This window comes from Dermacentor silvarum, chromosome 7, assembly GCF_013339745.2.
Source record: "Dermacentor silvarum isolate Dsil-2018 chromosome 7, BIME_Dsil_1.4, whole genome shotgun sequence".
Classification (NCBI taxonomy): domain Eukaryota; kingdom Metazoa; phylum Arthropoda; class Arachnida; order Ixodida; family Ixodidae; genus Dermacentor; species Dermacentor silvarum.
Genome location: NC_051160.1, coordinates 39284279 through 39304928, shown reverse-complemented (window position 1 = coordinate 39304928; position 20650 = coordinate 39284279). Strand labels below are relative to the sequence as shown.

Below are 20650 nucleotides of genomic sequence, written 5' to 3'. Positions count from 1 at the left end.
TGAACTTGACTTGCCACCGCCTTGGGCAGCGCGTTCGAAACGCGTTGAAGGTAAGGCGGAGAGGCCGCAGCGTCTTACACCAGCTTCTTACACGGGCCGTAACGCGCTAGCACAAACGCGTTAGAAACGCGCTACAAACGCGGCCTTTCGTTAATGTTGGGTATTTATTGCCATCGTGGTGCGTGTGTCTATGTGCGCTTCGTGGCGTAGTGGTTAGCGCCGCGCGTTCGGAAGCGAGGGGTCCCTGGTTTGATTCCGCGCTACGGACACAACTTTCTGAATTTTTTTTTTCATAAAACGCCGGAAGCGTTCTCCGGAACCGGAAGCGGAACCGGAAGTGGAACCGGAAGCGGAAGTCGGCTTCCGGTTATACTATACGTATACATATATATGTATATATGGGTATACATACATATACGGACACACAACGCCATCTATTAAGCAATTCATAAAATCTCACCAGGCACTACCTTGGAGGTAAACAATGGCTGCTACTGGGAATGAGAGACAGCAGAAGTCGGCTTTTAGCTAACACTTACACTTCTACTTCTACTAACGTTTCCTACTGCAGAACATGCCAATGGCTGCTAATGGGGAATGAGAGACAGAAGAATTCGGCTTTTAGTTAACGCGCACGCTGCGAATTTTTTATTGTTCAACAACGCACAGGAGAAATCTCCCACCGGCACCACCTTGCAGGTCAAAGCGTAAGACTGGTTACGCACTACGACTACGACGAGGGACGAACGGGTGCCGCTTTGAGGAGCTTCGCCCCTAAAAAATATCGCGTACTAGGCCACGCGATTATCAACACCACTAAGTTGGTTTTGGCCTCCTAGCATACTCCGTCGTTTTTAAGACGTTCGATATTTCTAACGGGGACGCCCTGTAGACGTTTTTATAAATAAACATAAAAAGGAAAGTTCGGGAGGACGTTACACACCTGCAACACGTGAAGGCGATATGCTGCTGCCCACTTGGTAATGCGCCGTCTCGCATCTTGGAGTTTGCGCTTTCCCAGTTCGGCTTCTTCGGCTCGTTTTCGACATATAACGGGGTCAGACTCGCCCCAACTACATTTCTCTTCTGCTTTAAGTTGCATCCTCTCAGCAAGGGATTGAAACGCATTCTGTTCTGTGTGTTGTATGGGCATGCCTCGACGACTGGCCGCTTTCTGAGCAGACGATTTTAGAATGCCGACTGATACGGTCTTCACAGCAAAAGGCAACGAGGGCGCTACTAAAGTTCCTCCGGTCACGCGACCTGTTTTAACGACTGTGACGCTCCTGAGTTCCTTTGTATGTGTGTGTGTGTGTGTTTTTCTTTTTTTATCTCCCTCTCTAGGTGTGTGCATTTTTCTTTATCTTTCTGTCTCCCCTTACCCCTTCCCCAGTGTAGGGTAGCAAACTGGATATTTACCTTCCGGTTAACATCCCTGCCTTTCGCATCTCATTTATCTCTCTCTATGGGTGTTTTCAATGAAATTATGCACTGTTCGCTTCACTTTGCTCAGCGCGTGTAGCCTCAGCCTTACGGGTCTATGAGTCACGTATTTTTCTTTTTTGTACAACTGGAGTAGACGCCGCGTTTCTGTATACGTTGTATGCGTGATTCCAATGAATATATGCACCGTTCGCATCAATTTGCTGAGTGCTTGTTGCATGTCACCTTGCCATCAATTGAGCCCACAAGAATGTCCTGCCAACGCAGGAACAAGTATTCTAATCTTTCAGCACACCGGATTTCCTTATTCAACCCCTCAATTTTTACCACTCCTTCAAAATGGCTACACGAATCACGTGTGATAAGAAAAGTTTTACAGAGCTGAAAGTAAAATACAACTACAGGAAACATTTCTATAGCAATCGTTCCCCTGAACAAGTTTTGGATCTTTTTGGCTATGGTAAATATCATCATTCAATCTGAATATACATCATTACTTGTGGCAACAGCAACTACGCTTCTAGGCAAACTGCACATACGTCTCCATGAGCTCGCTATCCTCTGTTTTGCAGATAGCAAAGCTGTTTCTTGCCCGACGTGTGTACAAACTCAACAAAATGGGCTGCCCACCTCGCAAGTACCAGGAAGCATCGGACATCCCCGCATAGAAAGCCTGCCCGCACAAAACGACCTCCCCGGTGCACCAAGCCTACCAAATCTACCAAGCACACATGGCCAATCCGGTTAACCAACAGTACCTGGTCACAATGTACAGGGCCTACCGGGTCAATCAAGTCAACTCCACCCCAATTTTCCATCTGGTCGTTAAAAAAAAACTGCTTCTGTACACTGCTCTACGAGAATTGGAGGACATGTACTAAAAAATAAAGCAGAGATTCCCTTCCTTTCTACGACATTTCGAATGAAATCCTACCTGCTGTAATGCCTTACTCGCCACGCAGGTACTGTATAAATAAACAAACAAGTAAATATAGTGAAGCTTGTAAGTTGTATAAGGCTAATAAAATTGCTTTCTCCGCAACAACTCAGCGGTAAATCTGCAAAAAAAAGAACTCCAAGAATATACAAGTATGTTACGATGTTAGAAACCGAACCTGGGGCCGGATTCACAAAAACGTGCTTACGCCAGAACTATGCGTAGAATCAGGTGTCAGCCAATCGCGGTGTTGGACAGATCATTAGCGAAGGAGGCTGGCCAATGGCAACCTGCACTTACAAACGAAAAGCTTGGCGAGTTCGGCCCGTGATTTTCTCTGACGTTCGAACTGATATTGCTAATGGGATTATACGGAATGAAGCGTGACTGCACACAGACTGATAGACAAACATACGGAACCAACGCGAAGGATCACGTCGGTCGAGTGTAGTGTTACTAATATATATATATATATATATATATATATATATATATATTCCAGCAATTTTGAAAGAAAATCAAGAATGACGTGATGAAACAGCGTGAAAATAAAACATGCAGAGAGTATTTGAAGCTTCCCTCCATGTGTGTATTTCGTGTTATTTCTTCTTTACGCCACTGCAACATCCCAGCCGCCGTTACTTTTCTGATGTAGTTCTTGAGAGGGAAGAAAAACATCAAGCAAAGAACGTTTATTTTGACGGTCAGAGTAAGGCTAAGGTTGGCGCATGTGGGTCGAACGGTTTCACGCTGGCTAACGAAGACGGCAGCGTTTCTACTCGCGTCCGGTCTTCAGCGTTCTCCGTGTTCGTCTTCTACTTACCGCAAATATAGGCGTTGTTTGAGTTCCGCAGCGCCAAAAAAAAAAAAAAAAAACTCAGCTACAGTTACGTAAAAGTTTGCGCCGTTCAGTAAAATTTATAGTAAGATCAAGAAAAATATGCTAGATAAAAACATGATGTGTCTTTTTGACCCGCTAGAAATATTTGCTTTTATTCTTACTGAGACGACATGCCACTTAACCATGCTGTATAGAACGGCGATAATCTTAGGAATGCCATGTTTAAATTTTTTACTGGCTCGCCCGATGCAATTTAGTGATGCAGAAAGTTCCACAGATAATTCAGAGGGAGCAGAAATCTATGAGTTTAGTTCTATATTCTGCTATGACGGTTCTGCACAATATTTAATTCAGGAAATAAGTGGATAAGGTACCTTTTTCATCTACACTGGAAGTGTAGCTTGGCTTCCGATGTAGGTGGGGTGTAGGTAATGATATATGTGCAAGTTTACGGCCTTTGTACTCTTCTAAGGCAACAGAAAGACTTCTCTAATTTATTTCTTTTAGTTCTTGGAAATAAGTTAGACTGAGTACGGGGCTTTTCGAAATTTCGCCAGGGCTAAACAAACTACTGAAGCTGTATGAAGCTGCATTGAATATGAAAGCTAAAGCTGCACCGAATAATTTCAAGAGTCTGCCAATCGTCTTCTGTCTCTTATGGCGAATGTCGTTTGGGGGAATATATGCAAATTAGTGCGGCCGTTTAAATTTATATAGACCTGACAGGCCAGTTCTACGCAGCCCGCGTGAGCGGGCAGAAACCTGGATAGTTCATTTTCGTACTTGTGGATTTGGCGTTTTTTATTAGTTAACAACGTGATTACAACTACTTGTCTACTTCAAGCATATTTAGACGATCTATCTATCTTTCTATCTATCCTCCTACGCCGACCCAATATCCCAAGTTGTATAGCAGCATAGGCTCTAGGTATATGTGCTCGTGATAATGATGTCGTGATGTCATTCTATCGCCGTCATTTCTGCTTAGTCACCTGACTCTCGTCATGCCATCGTGATCACGTCTTTCATGTTGACCCAGTGAACCAAGTTGTCCATTAGCTTGGGTAACTTGGTAGGTGCTAGTGGTGGCTATACCGTCATGTTCGTAGCATCATTTTCCAGCTTCTTCATTTGGCTCTCGTTATGCTGTAGCCATCACGCCATCGTCGTCATAAAGTCATCACGCATGTGTTGGCATACCACCGTCGCGATGCCTTCGTGGTCGTTTCATAGATTTCATTCCAGCTTTATCATAAAACAGCCATGATGCATTCCTTGTCATACCAACGTGGTGATGCCATCATGGTCGCTCCATAGTCATCATTTCAGCTACGTCACACGACATTCGTCGTGCAGTCGTCGTCATGCGTATGACGCCAACCCAGTGATCAAAATTGTCTAATTGCTTGGACCAATCGGTATGGGCTCATTGTTGTGATGGCGTCATTGTCGTTGCGTCATTGTCATGCCAGCTTAATGCTTTCTTTGTGACGCCACCAATACCATTCGGCAGTCATGCATTCCTTTTCATACCGTCGATATGATGCAGCTGTGGCGACTTCCCTCGAGCTTCATTATCTGACTTTCGACATACCTTAGCCTTGACGACTTCCAGGCACACCCAGTGAGCAAAGCTTTGTAATAGCTTGGATCATTAGGTATGTACTTGCGGTTGTGATGGCATCATGGTTGTTGCATCATCGTCATTCCAGCTTTGTCATCCAACTCTCGTCATGCTGTCATCCTCAAATCATCGTTGTCATGCAATCCTTGTCGTACTGTTGCTCTGATTTGTCACAGTCGACACCATTGTCATGAACTCTTCGGTATACAGTTGTCGTCATGGCATCATTGGCATGCGCTCATCGTCATTTCATTGGCCTCATGCCGTCTTAGTCATACGCTTCGACGTCGTTGCTTCTTCCTGATCACGCCGTAATGCTCACGGCCGACCTTTTAAAGCGAGTGCCATAGGAGCCTTGGTTGATACCAGAAGATTGTATGTGCGTATACTTGCATTCTACCGGTGCTAACATATGGGGCAGAAACTTGGAGGCTAACAAAGAAGCTCGAGAACAAGATAAGGACGGCACAAAGAGCGATGGAACGAAAAATCTTAGGACTAACGTTAAGAGACAGGAAGAGAGCGGTGTGGATCAGAGAACAAGTGGGGATAGACGATATTCTAGTTGACATTAAGCGGAAGAAATAGAGCTGGGCAGGCCATGTAATGCGTAGGATGGATAACCGGTGGACCATTAGGATTACAGAATGGATACCAAGAGAAGGGAAGCGCAGTCGAGGATGGCAGAAAACCAGGTGGGATGATGAAGTTAGGAAATTCGCAGGCGCAAGGTGGAATACGCTAGCACAAGGCAGGGGTAATTGGAGATCGCAGGGAGAGGCCTTCGTGTTGCAGTGGACATAAATATAGACTGATGATGATGATAATGATGATGATGATACTTGAAGCAACTCAAGTTTCAGAATTACCGCTGCAGATGCTAAATGAACGTATCTTCAGCCATACGGTGTGTTGCTACATTGCTCGAATGGTAATCGCGTTACCGTCGTCCGTCATCGTGAGATGGGTTGTACCAGAATTTTTTTTACAGTCAGCTACAATAGTTATTCGCCAAGTTCTTGTAAAAATCTCGAACTCGGCATGCTGCTCCGAATTTTGCACAATGGGCTGGGCTGTGCTTTAAATCTTTTGCAACTTGCTCGCGCACGCACAACCACTTACAAAATGTGCATTGTCTTCTGCAGCTTCCAAATGTTAAAAAAAAGGTGCTGTACGCTGACAGTAGGAACAACTTACACTCGAACAATGGTTATACTCCATACAGTCAAGACTGCGTCATTCTCCTTTCTTTACATAAGCAGTTTCGAGATCGCCGAACCAAATACTTACCAATGAAGCTACAAGCTAGCCTGCCTCTTCTTCTGTTTGTCGCACAAGTTCACGGTGAGTTATAGGTGACACATCATGCGACTGGCCGAGTGAAAACATAGATGGTGGCTCTCGACATATACAGAATACTTCATTTAAAAGTTTGATGTATACAATCAGCCTTCATTGTGCGCTGCAGACATAGACTACACCAATCTATAGTAGATACTGGTAGGGATACTCCTACAAGAGCCGCCAATGGCACTATTCTGATGTTCTTCCAGACCCCTTTGTAGATTATTCATTACGTACAAAAGAGAGTGTAAGTTTGTATGGAAATTGCGTTATGAACTGTTGTGGTAAATGGAAAACTGAATGAGGACTTGATTGATTAGGCAAAGCACACCAGTGGAACATGCCTGCTACGAAAGGCTGCGTGATTGGGTCCCCTCGCATTGCCTAGTCAACTTCGTAATTTAACGCCGAGATGTTAAATTGCATTACAATGTGGCGTCGTTGCACCCCACCACATTGTAATGAACTCAGCACAAAGAACATTAGAGCCTTCACAAGTAGAAAATTATCTGAAAACAAAGTTTTAACGAGTCAACACTGTATCCAGTAAAAATGCGAATGCAAATCTTGAGAACCGGATTCTCCAAACATGCGTTCAGTTGCCTGACAGAGGTGGGGAGATCACGCGAGTGGGGTGGTAGCGTTAGGGTGGCTTAGCGCAGTCATTTATTGGTGGCTGCAGAATGCGTAGTTTTTACTGCAGCCTGTCGTCTGATAGATAAATGGAAAAACTCAACTGAGGTGCATTAGGCGCGCTTGTTTCCTAGCCCGAAGAGGGCCGCTCCTACTTTGCGACTGAAAGGCTATAGCCTTTCGGCCACTCCGCGGGTCCATTGCACTGCCCATAGCTGTTCATCTAATGTGAGACTGCGTAGAGATGCGTCCCACCCTCTTCAGTATTTCCCTTGTGTCTGCGTAACGCGGAGATCCGCCAAAGCATATGTCGTCATGCTGTAGCCAGCACGCCATCGTCGTCATAAGATCGCCGTGCATTTGTTGGCATACTTCCGTCGCAATCACGCAGTCATGCTCACGGCCTATCTTTTAAAGCGAGTGTCATAGCAGCCTTGATTGATACCAGAACAGTGTACGTGCCTATACTTTAAGCAACTCAGGTAATTGACCACTGACGTACGGCCCAGTCAGAGACTGTACTCGTTTACAGGAGGTCATATTTTTTGGGTTTTAAAGCGAATATTACTGGTCCTGCTCTCACAAGTGTTCCTGTCTCACCGGCTGAGGAGAACTGAGGAGTGCGCAGAAGTCGAGAAGAGTGTGGTGGTGCCGATTTAGAGATTCTTCCGAGTCGTTACATTTATCGCATGTTGTAGGAGTAGAGAACTCCCGATGGATCTTGATGATTAACAGTGGGTTCTGAGCATTTTATTTACCCCAGAAGTTTGTACATGCTACGTTGCCCAGAAGTTTCTAAAATCTGCTTTAACGAGGTGTTTAGTTGAAGTAAATTTCAACAGGTGTTAACAGAAAGCTCGATTACATAGCATAGAGAATTATCAATCATGTTTATTGTTTTCTTTCTTTTATCTGATAATGTCGCCCTGCACGAAACCTCTAATCATGAAAAATATTAAGAATTCATCAGCGCAACGATAGAGCCAGATGTTCGAACGATCTAAATATAACGACCTATAAAAATGAAATATTACCTCCAAACCAAAAAGACCAATTTCTCAAGTTTCGTTATGTTAATAAATCAGGATAAATTTGATGAAGGAGATCAGCCTATCCCCAATACATTAAAGGGGAAACATCATTATTTAGAAAAAAATATTATATGTATATTTCTTTTTTTATACCGTTAGGCGTATTTTCGGGCGGCCCCGGCGGCCACGCGCACCCGGCCGTTGTACCTTGAAAGCCAACTGCGTCGTGGGCACAGTCCGCCATGCGCTGTGTTTTTGAGGCTTAGTTCGCGTTGATGCGAGACGCTGCACGCAGGTCGTCTCGCTCGCTGCTGCTGGCACGCTTCCTCACGCGAACGTTTCGACAGCGCATTTCCGCGGTCACCGAGTGAGACGTGTTCGTGTTTGTTGTGCACGCGCGAAGCGATGCTTGTTCATTGAGTGAGTATGCCTATGTTTACAAGTTTACACGGCTAATTTGCGATCGGGATGAACGCTTATCCCTTCGGGCAAAACTGCGACTTTATTGCGGACACGATTATCATCTTTACATTCACGTCGCACGTAAATAAATACCATCGGTGTCCTCGATGCCGTCAGCCTGAATAGTAAACGTGAAAGACCAGCAAGCCGCCTCCTTGAGACGGTCGGTGTGGGTCGTCCACCGGCGAGTTGTGGGTGTGGGTCGTCCACCGGCCGTCATCGCCCCTGGTTTAGTACTAGGCGTTGCTTTGTATAACCTGGGTACTGTCAATACATTTTCATTCAAATAACAACTATAAAGTACCCGAAACAAATTGTAGTATATATATTTATGCCAGCTTGAGTGGCGATACAGGTGAAAGTCTCTAGCTGGGTGATTGGCGCGGCGTGAAACCAACCCAGCCGTGGCACTCCTTCGGTCACAGGAAGCATCACACGCAATCTGTGCTGCTATTGGCTGCGTGTTGTTCCCGTTAATCTGGCCCTTGTACGGGGATGTCTAGGCAAATTGGCGGCCGTGTCGTCAAATTGAGATTCTGCGTGGTGTCGCTAATGGCTGACTTGCAGGGGCACTGTAACGTAAAGCTATTCCAAACTTGCTGCACTCTAATCTCCTGCCGTCAAGTCTATGTGACCGCTTAGGCAGGTTTAGCCGGGGAACTCTCAGGTACTTGGCCACTGACTTACGGCCCAGTCAGAGGCTGTACTCGTTTAAAGGAGGTCATATTTTTTGGGTTTTAAAGCGAACATTACTGGGCCTGCTCTTAGAAGTGTTCCTATCTCACCGGCTGAGGAGAAGTGAGGAGCACGCAGAAGTCGACAAGAGTGTGGTGGCACCGATCTAGAGAAGCGAAAGTGGGTCCCCAAGGAAGTCTCTCAGGAGTCGATCCGGTCTGACACGGGATAGGGACAGGTGAGCAGATTGCTGTCGACATCTCTGATTCATCCACTTCCGCTTCTGCAGCTTGCGGTGCCTACTCGACAATCACGGAAGCATGCAACCAAGAGCTAAAACACACACAAAAAAACGGATTCTGAGCGAAGTAGGGCTGGGAGAGTGATGTTGTCTACGTACCGAATATGCTCAACAATAACATATGGTGCCAAGAGGGTTGCGCAATGGCAGAAGTGATGGGACTAGAGGAGAAAGTGGAGCACTGAACACCACGGCACTTGACCCCAGCAGCCATTCTCGACTGCTGCAATAGACGTTACGGCAAGAATCGCTTTGTTGACTACTAGATTGGTGCGTTTAATGGTCTGTCGGGTTTCCAGCCGGAGATCTGCACAATAACTGGCAAATAACAAATTTACAATATTGATTGCTTCATGAAAACCTTTGTGTGCTTATGCTCAGGTCTCAGTATTCGAGATGTATATATTCGATTAAGAAGTATTACACTTGCGGCATTCAAGCGGGAAACAGTAAAGGATTAGAAAATGTTGAGCGCACAATCTTTTACATAACATAGCGTCCGAGCATGAGCGAAAAAAGTGCATCGTGTTTCACTGAGAATTTACAAGGCTCTAATTGTCGCATGATTCGTTTCGAAAGCCAATTTTATCAAACGCAAAAGAAATCCGGCCGTTGGATGCGGATATCATATTACACAACCCAGCTATTTCGTGACTAAGAATAATCCATTCCATAGCATTCTTTCTAAGAAATATGAAGTTGCTGACGGGATAGTATTAGAATATACGGATTTACGACATTAATGAAGACATTTCAATCCGAGATATTTTTAATGTTTTTACCGTACTCACACCAATGAAATGTGCTACTTTTGCAGCGTCACCTCCGAAAACATGTATGAAACAACCGTATATCGGTAGCTGTCACCCATTGCATGGTTATTGGTACTACAACCCTAATACATATTCCTGTATAGCAGTGCCACCAGGCACTTGCGCCTCTGGCAGAAATTTGTTCCCCACACTCAGTGTGTGTGAGAAAACCTGTATTCGTGAGTATATATATTTTTTTTCGTTCTATATTCATCGCAACTTTTATCAACGTATAATATTTTCGAATTCTTGATCATGACACAATGCGGAATAGGTTGCTCTTATGCCAAATCAATCCTGCGTAAGGTGGAACAAGGTTCACGAAAGAAATAAATTGTCTTCCACATGACAAGCATAAAGCAAGAAAGATTTCAATTTGTTATATTAGTTCACAAAGCTACCGCACCTTTTCAACAGCAAGTTTCAAAATTTTTGTGTGGTAGATGCGCCCGCTGAGATACGATTTTCCGAATATCTAAAAATTTTACATAACCCATCTGTAGATGAGTGTTGACGGTAAGGATGCGTTAGCGTTGAATCAATATAGTGACACAACGTAATGCCAACAGCAAAACGAGTTATGTAACCGTGTCCTGCAGCGGTGCTCTTCTTTCGCGCTTCCTTAAGAACACTCGACGCCACGAAGCAACGCCGATGCGAAGTCTACGCCTGGCCGCTGAAATACAAGGCGCGCTGGGTGCCGGCGAACGCTGAGAATTCTTCCCTTGTTTGTTGATACTACAACCCTAATACATATTCCTGTATAGCGGTGCCACCAGGTGACACACTAAGTGTGCGTCACCCAGTGACACACACTCTGTGACCCAAGTCGGTGAGAGGTTCATTGATGAGCGGCATGTATACCCATTGCATTAATGAGGCAACTAACTAAAGAGCTGGCGTATAAGGCGTTCATTGAAAACTGCCGCCTAGCCAGTGCATATGTGGCGCAGCCTGCTAAAGCGCAGGGTTGTCGTTGAGGAACACTTGTGTCGTGGGTTCGATTCCGCTCAGCTTCATAGAAGTCTAAGGGATCTTTTTCGGCATCGTAGGGTGGGTGGCACATTCTTAGTGGCACTTCACGCGTTACACAAGTTGGCGTCAAAGACGTTGATCGAAGAGCTGGGGACACCTATGGAACATACCCAATGACCCCGTTTGCCTTAAAAGAGGTGCATTGAATTTCAGCACAAACCATGTGGTCCATACCCGGTGCTCCAAGTCGGCTGGAAAGAGTTTCAATGAACCGAGGCACCTACCCGATTCCACATCTACAGGGACTCAATACGGGATGAAAGAGGATAGTTGAAAATAGGCACGTATGTATACATTGCCGTATACTGAGTGACCCAAGTTGGTCCAATGGCCGGTTGCAAACCCTGCCCCGAAGCACAGCAGCCTGGTGCACTACCAATTCAAAATGGACTATCCAGTGACCCACGAAGCCGTGAAATCATATAGGTACATGCAAGCCGAGCAGCTGAAAAAGTGCGCGATGTACCTTAAGGATGCTAACGCTATAAAAGAAAGCATGGCTACTCATACAACCTCACAACCAAGGCTTTACCCATGCATCTCCTAACTAAATTCTCATATTCAACATGGTAATAAAGTGACCATGGCTAAGATTTGCAGACCTGGCAAAGCGACTTACCGACAGATTATCTCGCTGTCGGCGAGAGCTGACTGTTCAAGCGTACGCACATTGCGCGGCCGTCCCATCGGTTTGCCGAGACTGAACTGAACGGAAACGAAGTGGGCACAGTGCGCGCGAGACCCTTTCCTGCCCTTTCCCTCCCCAGCGGAGGCGAAACGGCTCTGATTGGCTGCGCACGTGGCTGGAGCGTACTCCTACGACAACCGCACACGTACGCAACCGTGACAAAGTTTTAGCCTTACATCGCCGGTGCAGGCTAGCGTATACAAGTTCGCTTATATACGTAAAGTATTTACCTTCAAGCCAGAAACAACGACACATTAAGCACGTTAAATGAAAGCGCCACACAAATATATGTGTACCTAAACAGTCACAATAGAATAAACAATTTTATTTGAAGCGATGCAAGAAGCACACCGCGTTCGCTGCCATACTATGTTGAGAACTATGGCGAAAATTGAAGTTTCATGGTTTGTAAGAACTATTTTATCAGCAAACATTCAGCAGCTGCTGGGGTGCCACTAAGTAATATGAAAACTAGTGATCATGTTTGTGGATCTCTGAGATTCCTAAAATATGAGGCACACACATATGAATGCCACTTTGACAACGATTTTTACACAAGACCACAACACTATTTTTTGTGCATTTGCTTTCACTGTAGTTGTTTCTGTTTTCGTAGAAGCTGTGTGTTTCTTATTTTTTAAAAGTTTCGGTAACGCATGCTGAAAAATGAGTAATTGCTGATATCAATTGATTAGACCCTTATGTGTTCCTATTATCCTGAAAGCAAAGCTCGTCTAATTTAAGAATCCAGATCAGGAAGCGATTTGTCGTGCTCTCTGAAAGGCAATAAAAAAAACATTGATAACCTGAAAGAAAGAAGACACGCTTAAAGCGTTGCGAGAAAAATGACAGCGTAAGTAAAATTGTCTTACGCTATATTTATCCCTATATTTATCCCCCTGTTGCCATGCCTGTTTGTGCACAGGCACTGGCATGCGCCCTTCACATGGCTATAAATAGGTTTCTATCACTGAGCGCTATTGGTACGTGCTGATAAGGTGTACGCATTGTTGCGTGCTCTCTCTCTCATGTATGCTCGACATAACAACGATCACGCCTCCTGGGTAGTTATTTGGACTGACTCAGTGCACGGGCCGTCAGATAAAGGCTACAAAACGCTAATGTGTGACATCATGGAGTCTTGGGTGAATTCTACACTTGGGGAGGTGGAGCCATGAGTAGGCATTCAAGGTAATACTTGAAGAAAGCCGCTTTTACTGTCACCATCAGAATCACCAGCATTATTATCAAGAATAACGAACGCTTTTAAATGTGCCCCCCATGTAGGCTAAATCCATTAACTTCAACTGCCACTTCAGTATAGAATAGACGTAATCTTATAATTTTAAAGCTAGTTTTACTAAATATTGTTTTAATAATCCACTGCTTGTGTTTTCCTTCAGTCTGACGTCTCATCTTCAACATGGCGTAATCACAATGTTGCAGCCCTAACGCTGACAAAGGCAAAACTATGCCTCAAGCTACCCATCGAAGGCCCGTGCGGACCAGTATATGTCTCTTGGTACTATGATTACGGCAGCCACCAATGCAAAATGTTCAACCGTACCATTTGCGGCGGCGGCGCCAACGATTTTGTGACAGAAGAGAGGTGCCAGGCCATTTGCCTACGTGAGTATTAATTGGGTGGCAAACAGCGCACAAAAAAAATTTCATATTTCTTGTGGTATCGAATGTGTTATTTTACTGGAGCTGAATGTTTATTGCAAGCTTACTGATGTATTACGACTACTACTCACATCATGTATGCTGAAACAGATAATTTCCCGGGAGTTCTTCCGCTTTGTGATGTTTGTGATGTATGTGAGTTCTATATGTTAATTTAATGCCAACATTAGCAAGGAATATTAAAACAGGCTCGGGAACACGTACAATGTGAAAGCAGTGTTCAGCGATTGAAACGCGATACTCGGAGCGCGTAGCAAGATGGAAGCTACGAGCGCCTCTTCAAAACAGGGCGGTGGGTGGCGCTACCGAGATGTTTGCCTTGTTTATCCTAATATCTTAGTTATCTTTCGTTTAAAACAGACAAAATACTCCTAGCATCAAACTTTAAGATGTATTATGGGGAACTTTATTTCTTGTACGCCTCCATTGTTTGTATATAGTCTTCTGATACTTTTAAGCATCTAAACCTCCTATCGCCTCTTACTAGTCTCTACATGACAGCTATGTTTACTCCTGCTATTCCATAACACAGGGGCTTCGATGCGGCTAGCTGAGCTGCCGGAATTTTTTGTGCGCCACTTGCGGACACTGAGAACACCAAGTTGTTGCATTTCTTTATCAGATAAAAGCCAGAGCCTTTATAATGCATTCTGACTGCATTTTTACCCCCCGTGGTCCCTCCTCAACGGGGGCCAAAATAGTGGTGGCCTCCATTCGATCCGAGTGTCCCGCTTTAATCCCTTAGCACTGTACATTCTGTCGACTTCTAACAAACAGATTAATTCGAGCATATACCCTCTCTATATAATTTGCGTAATTTTCACTGTCTTGTTATCTTTTTTATTGGCACTCCATCGCTATTTACACTAGCGGCAATTTATGCAAGTTCGGCGCCACCATACTGCTTTATGCGCCACCACCTACAGCGCTGATGCCCGGATAAACGTGCATCAAGCGTGGACAAACTCTCCCAATATGAGCTTTATATGAGCAGTTATTGGTGATTTAACGTTGCTTGTGGTGGCGGCGCTTGTCTATATCGTCGGATCATGCTCATCAAAAACACTACCGCCACCTAGCGACCGCAGCCACTCAGACAGACCTCACACGGCAGCTGGAAAAGGTATTTGTCTTTGAATTTCCGCGTTACAGAAATGTAGTTTCTAGTATGTTCGAATTACAATCCGAAGCTATCATGTCTGCCGCTTGTGTGTAAGTCGTATGCTAAGAATTTTATTGCGATACCAATTATATGGACACTCAAAAGCAGATTTCTGCCGTCGGCGTCGCCGTCGCCGTGAGGTTCTGTATGACGTCATTTGAATATGAAATCGTCGTCGCGCCCCGAACGCTGTATGTGCGAGTGAAAGGGCGCGAGGGGCGCGTCTTTCACGGGGAGTGAACGCACGGCGGAGAACAAACGCGCGTTCTGCGCCGTGCTCGCTTAAGGGCTGCAGAAGTAGGCGTCTCTTTTCTCCTTTACAATCACCATATATGTAGGGCAAACGCGCCTTCTTCCGACGCGCGAGAGGCCGTGGGGGAGGGGGAGGGAAGGGAGGTGACGTTTAGCAGCGGCACCAAGTGCCTATTTATATCAGAGGCTCCGGCAACAGTCACCAACGCCGCACGCGTTTTGAGCGAACGCGGGCAAAACGCCGATGGCGTCGACAACAGTTCTGCGTGTTGCCGATGCTGCTGCATGTCCAAGTTTATACAGCTGATAAAGCTAATATCATTACTCCGTTTAGCTCTCTACAAGTTTGCTATCGCAATTGATGCTTTGCCTTTCAGGTGAAACTGCGACAACTTTTTTTCTGACGCAACTACCAGTGAACCATTCAATTACTTCAATAAGGCACTTGCCTTTTGTGGAGTGCCTAAAAGAATCAGGATGTATGCGCCACTTCGGCACACGTGTGTGCATGCGTGACGTACGTGTGCACACAATGTATCTGTCTTTTATGCGTGGGCTCTCCGCCTATTGCGTCTGTCGCACAGCGTGTGCTGCGACCGCAATGTAAATTATGGCAAACACCGTCCGAATAAATGTAATACAGCAGCAGTTTGTGGCTATCTAACACTGCTTGTGGTGATAGTGGTGCTTGTCTAACGTTGTATAACATCAATTGAGGTGGTGGTACTTGTCCATGTAAGGCTTCGGTGTATATCCACTTAAGGCGGAATGGCAACAGATATTTTTAATGGTAGGCGCCGCTGTGCACACCAATCACACTTTTGTCTACCTTGCAGCTAACAGCAGATTGAAGGTGATCAAGTTGAAAGCTTGGGTTATTGTTGATTCGGCATTAAAAACCATAAAATTCCGTACTAGGATTGATAGAAACGCGTCTTCCGTCTTCCTTTGTATGCATATTTCCCCCCGTGTTTCATAGTTTCTAAAATCGAGAGTTCATTATCAAATATGTATTCTACTATGCAGTAGAACTTCTTTCCATTTTTTGCCCTGATTATGTCCCTGGTCTTTGATGTGCCACAAATTTGGTAATTATTCATGAACCAACAATCCCAGTCACAATGAGATATAATTCTTACATACCTGCTCATTCCTCGCCTGGGGGATGTTAATGCGATGCCTGGCATCGTGGAGGCAAGCCTACGCAGTGACATACCCCCCGAGCCACACACGTACCTGGAGGATCAGTAATGTTCTGCACCTTGCCATGGCTGAGCAAGCCCACAGGCAACCATCATTCGCCGGCGATATACTAACACATTACTCGCTCCTATATATGCGTATACACCACCTTCATGGGTATCTCATAGAACATCTCCCACCGTGGCGAAGCTGTGGCGACTACGTCACTACGATGCATGTCCTCTGGTTTTGCCAATGCTCACCAGACACCCATCATTTCCCCAGCAGACCTCCGTTCCTTATCCCACAGTTTATTGGCTGAAGCGGGGCAATCTGCAAGAATTACAATGCACGAAGGATTTCATTGGCACCACGCTGAAAATCGCCGTCAATTAAGCTGTGGACAAAGGGTCTGACTTTACTACCTGCCTAGACCAATAACAAGTTTATTATATTGCTCAATAGCATTTATTCTCAGTTACTAACCATAATTTTGAGCCGAAATAATCATCATTATGGCGGTTGCAGCCAATTTCTTTGAGTAGATTATGAATTTTCTATTAACTTGAGTACTTTTTTTTTATTCACAGGAAAGCACAGACCATTGTGCAGCTTGCAGCCAAAGCCTGGAAAGTGCCTGGTTGTCAAACTACGCTGGTACTTTGACGACTCCAGTAACAGCTGTCGCGAATTCGCAAATGATCGTTGTGGCACAAATGACAATGCATTTGTATCGATGCGAAAATGTATGGAAAGATGCAGCTGTAAGTCAACATTGTTTTGATATACCTAAACAGTTTTTGTTTTTAGACAAGAAAGCAGCCATTCTCTGGTTAGTGCATGCGATAAGAATGCCACAACCAACGCAGTCAAAAAAGTGTTTATTGACTAGTATCCTAGCCAGAAGGACTCGCAGAGAGCAGATTTTCTTACATGCACAAACTTTATAGAAACCTTAGAAGGAAGCAGATGAAAGGACATTTTATTACACATTAATTCAGTCGTTCTTGTCGTTCAACCTGACCATAGGTTCGTGTAACGCCTGAGGAAACCTTGTTTGCTATAATGGTTTTCGAAAACAACAGTAACATGTAAATATGTTTCTCTACACAAAAGACGTCCTAAATATTTTGAGACATGTAGAAAGTATACGGATTTCACACTATTTCTTCTCTACTTTGTGCCATGTAAGCTTGTATTAATTGGTTAGCATATTTGTCTTAGGCTTTCGCCTGCTTGTACGACAATATTTTTGACTTTGTACTTCCGTGAGATTTCATACAATTGTGTTTGGTATGAAAAAGTGGGCGTCATTGAGCTATTTCGCAAATTAGGCATGGAACGTATTACCTGAGATAATAGGGAAGTACATACGGAAGCGACGCCTCTTCAACGTTTCCATGGGGTCCCTGGTAATAGGTTGTAATTTTCATACGCGCATTACATTGAGAAATTCAATTAGTTAAGTAACGCCTCTGCGGCATGTGGAGGGCCTGCGTGGTTGTGGTTCGGGATGATTTCGAGTGTCGGCGCTATCGCGTTAAAATATTGTACTGGTCAAAAATGACCGTTAGCGGTCCCGAACACAGTAGGAAATATTTCCAAGGTGTTTTAAATGCACCTGCAACTGGAACACTTCCCCAGCTTCTTCGCTGCGATGTCTGCCAATTCATTTTTGCACACGCGAAGAGTAAGCGCAGCCGAAAGGATTGCTTATAATTAGGGTTGTTCGTTTTCGGGTAGAACCCGATTTTTCCAGCTTTTTACACCCCTGGCATGTTTCAGGAGAATCGGGTTAAAACCGATTTCTCTCCAAATTTCAAAACCACATATCAACATACCTTTCTTACACTGCACGGAGTTTGCGATGCACACTTGCTAGCTACCCTGCCTCGAGACAACAAAGTTAGACCCTGTTGGCTTAAATGAACTCCGGTGATCTATAGTTCATTTCACAAGCTGCGTGCAGCACTCTGGACGCCACGCGGCTCTCAACAAACAACCCCACGAGCGCGCCTAACTCTGAGTTAGTAACTCACTTTGTAGCACTTGCATTGTTGTTCCTAATTAATGGAAGCTGTGATGTCCAGAGAACTATCCCTAAACTGCGATACGATGAAAGAAGTGACAGGTCTCGGATGGAGACCGACATGTGGGGAATGCAGTTTATAATCTGTCTTAACAAGGATGTGTCAAAACATCAATGACCAGCTTTTCGTGAATAAAAAGTTTCATATCCTTGAAGTTATCAATGCTCTTTACTGTTATTATTACTTATAAATTTCCAAACAAACACCGAACTTCCGAGTACTTGCGAGAAAACTCTGATGTCCCCGCGATTACCACCTTGAAACAAATCACTACATTTAACGCGTGAGCGTTAAGGAGCTCGTGATACCCTCGATAAAAAAGAAAAGAAAAGAGAAAGAAAAAAAGACGAGTGTAATGTATTACTTAGCACATTTGTAAGTTTAACCCGAAAAAAAAACTAATTTCGAAATCTTTACAAAAAAAACAATATCTCTCCCTGATAATTAGCTTAAAAAATAGCACCCGCTTTTTATCCTCCGAATTTAAAAAAATATAAAATCCAACAAAGAAATCCATACCTATAATCCACGGCGATGGTTTCGCGCACGAGTAGCGTGCAACGTGTGCAGCTTCAATAAAAGAAACAACATAACGGTATGTTTTGGAAAAATTTGTACGGCGGGGGCGACAGAGCATAAGAAAAGAATACTCTCAGCAGAATGCAAAGAAAGAGTGGAAGCAGAAGATTGTATGAATGGTCCGGTCAACGCATTCTTGCCGCGATATGCGCACATTTGTCTTTCCAGTACATTCTTGACAGTTGCTCCAATGCCACGTACATTACTGGTTCTCTTGAAATCAGAGACGCCTTTCGCGATGTGCTTTGCGGTGATGCTATTTCATTTTTTCTGTTCCTCAGATATGAAAGCTGCGACGGGATCCATAACTATCCAGCACACTACACAGAATCAGCGGCCAACACAGAATAAAACTGGCGAATCTGGCCTCGCAAACCTCATACTTACTTCATGATTCGTAAGCTTGGAAAGCTTGTGCGAATCAGAAAACTTGTCTGGAAGAACCGGATTCTTAGAATGTATGACTGCAAGACTGTCCCCAATATAAAAAGCTTTCATTTTAAAGACTTACCTCATGAAAAATAAAATTCAGCTTTGCAATTGCTAACTGCATCTTTCTGTATTCCGACGTGCGCTTTGCTTCAGTCAAATAGCGACCTTGTAAACTGCGCAGACCAACGAACTTACGCGTTTGTCATTTGGCCTTCAGGTTTCTTTTTTTTTTTTTTTTGTCATGCAGCATGATTGATGCTGCCGATACTCATCTGCACAGCAGGACAATAATCGACACAGAAGCGTGACCGTTTCCGCAAGTTAGTGCCGAGTATTCCGGAACGTAACAGCCCAATTTCGGAATAGAAAAAGTTCACCGACAGCGGGGAAATCGCGCCACCAGCGTCAGCGGCGACCGCATCGAAGGGAGCGTCACACAGGCCAAGATATAGTCCAGCGTTTTCGGCGCGCCAGGCCGCGGCAGGCGAAGTCGGATACGCTACGCCAGCCACGCCAGCCTGTGGATGAAATTTGCCTCCTCTACACTTCGGCGCTCATGCCGCGCGAGGCTAGCGCAATCTCCGTGTGTGGGAGCGCCACTTCACGGCCGCGCGAACAGCTATTTCCATGGCGCATGCGCATTCTCGTTCTCTGACAGCATGTGCCCGCGCCGTCTGAGTAGTGCGCTTTTTTTTTTGGCAAGACACTTTATTTCAGACAGCCAACATACATAGTTGCCTAGGGGATCGGCATCAAGGCACATCAAGCCTGACAGAGCGCCGATCACCCGCTTACAATGGGAACACCGCCGACGCGTTCCGCTAAAGATTAGCTTTGCAGTTGCTTCGAAAGACGTTGACGGCATTCGAAATACCTCGTGTAAAGTGCAAACCGTGCAATGTATGCTAATGATGTCTGCAAATAATGCGAAGCATGTTCCTTCTCCCGCGTGTGTTTCCCGGTAAAGATTACGGTTGCGTAGGCTACAGCATAGAAATCACATAGTGACGTCACCATGGTCTAGCAACTCCGTCAGCTCATTCCAGGCTACCATGGGTGGACCACGGAAATAAAGACGCCAGATGAACAGCGTGAATATAATGTAATTGTGAAGTAATAAAGGGCGTGGTTCAGTGCATTTCACTCGTCTCTGGTTTCACTATTTGTAGAGCCACATGTGTGAATTCAAGTGACGTCACAATGGGTAATTGTTGTGGGTGTCGTTTACAGCTTCGCGAAGCATGAATTGCAGCCACAGTTTTATTGATCATTGATCGATTATCGATTAGCTATTGATTGACTATTGATTGGCTAACGATTACTGAGCAAGCATGAGTAGTCCCAACTATGCTTAGCTATACTTAGCCAGGCTAAGCTTCGCTAGTTCACAGAGGTATGTGAAATTGCGCCTGGACCCTTTCTGCACGACCGCCAGGATCGG

The 20650-nt window shown here is 44.9% G+C and overlaps 1 protein-coding gene across 1 annotated transcript; it reads left to right on the top strand.

The window, feature by feature from the left end:
* Positions 1-13276: 13276 nt before the first annotated feature.
* Positions 13277-19299, top strand: LOC119459474 (papilin-like). Its single transcript, XM_049671722.1, has 3 exons — positions 13277-13455; positions 16699-16872; positions 19059-19299. Exons 1-3 carry the CDS (start codon positions 13380-13382, stop codon positions 19169-19171), a joined length of 363 nt encoding a protein of 120 aa, XP_049527679.1. The 5' UTR covers positions 13277-13379; the 3' UTR covers positions 19172-19299.
* The last annotated feature ends 1351 nt before the right edge of the window (positions 19300-20650 follow it).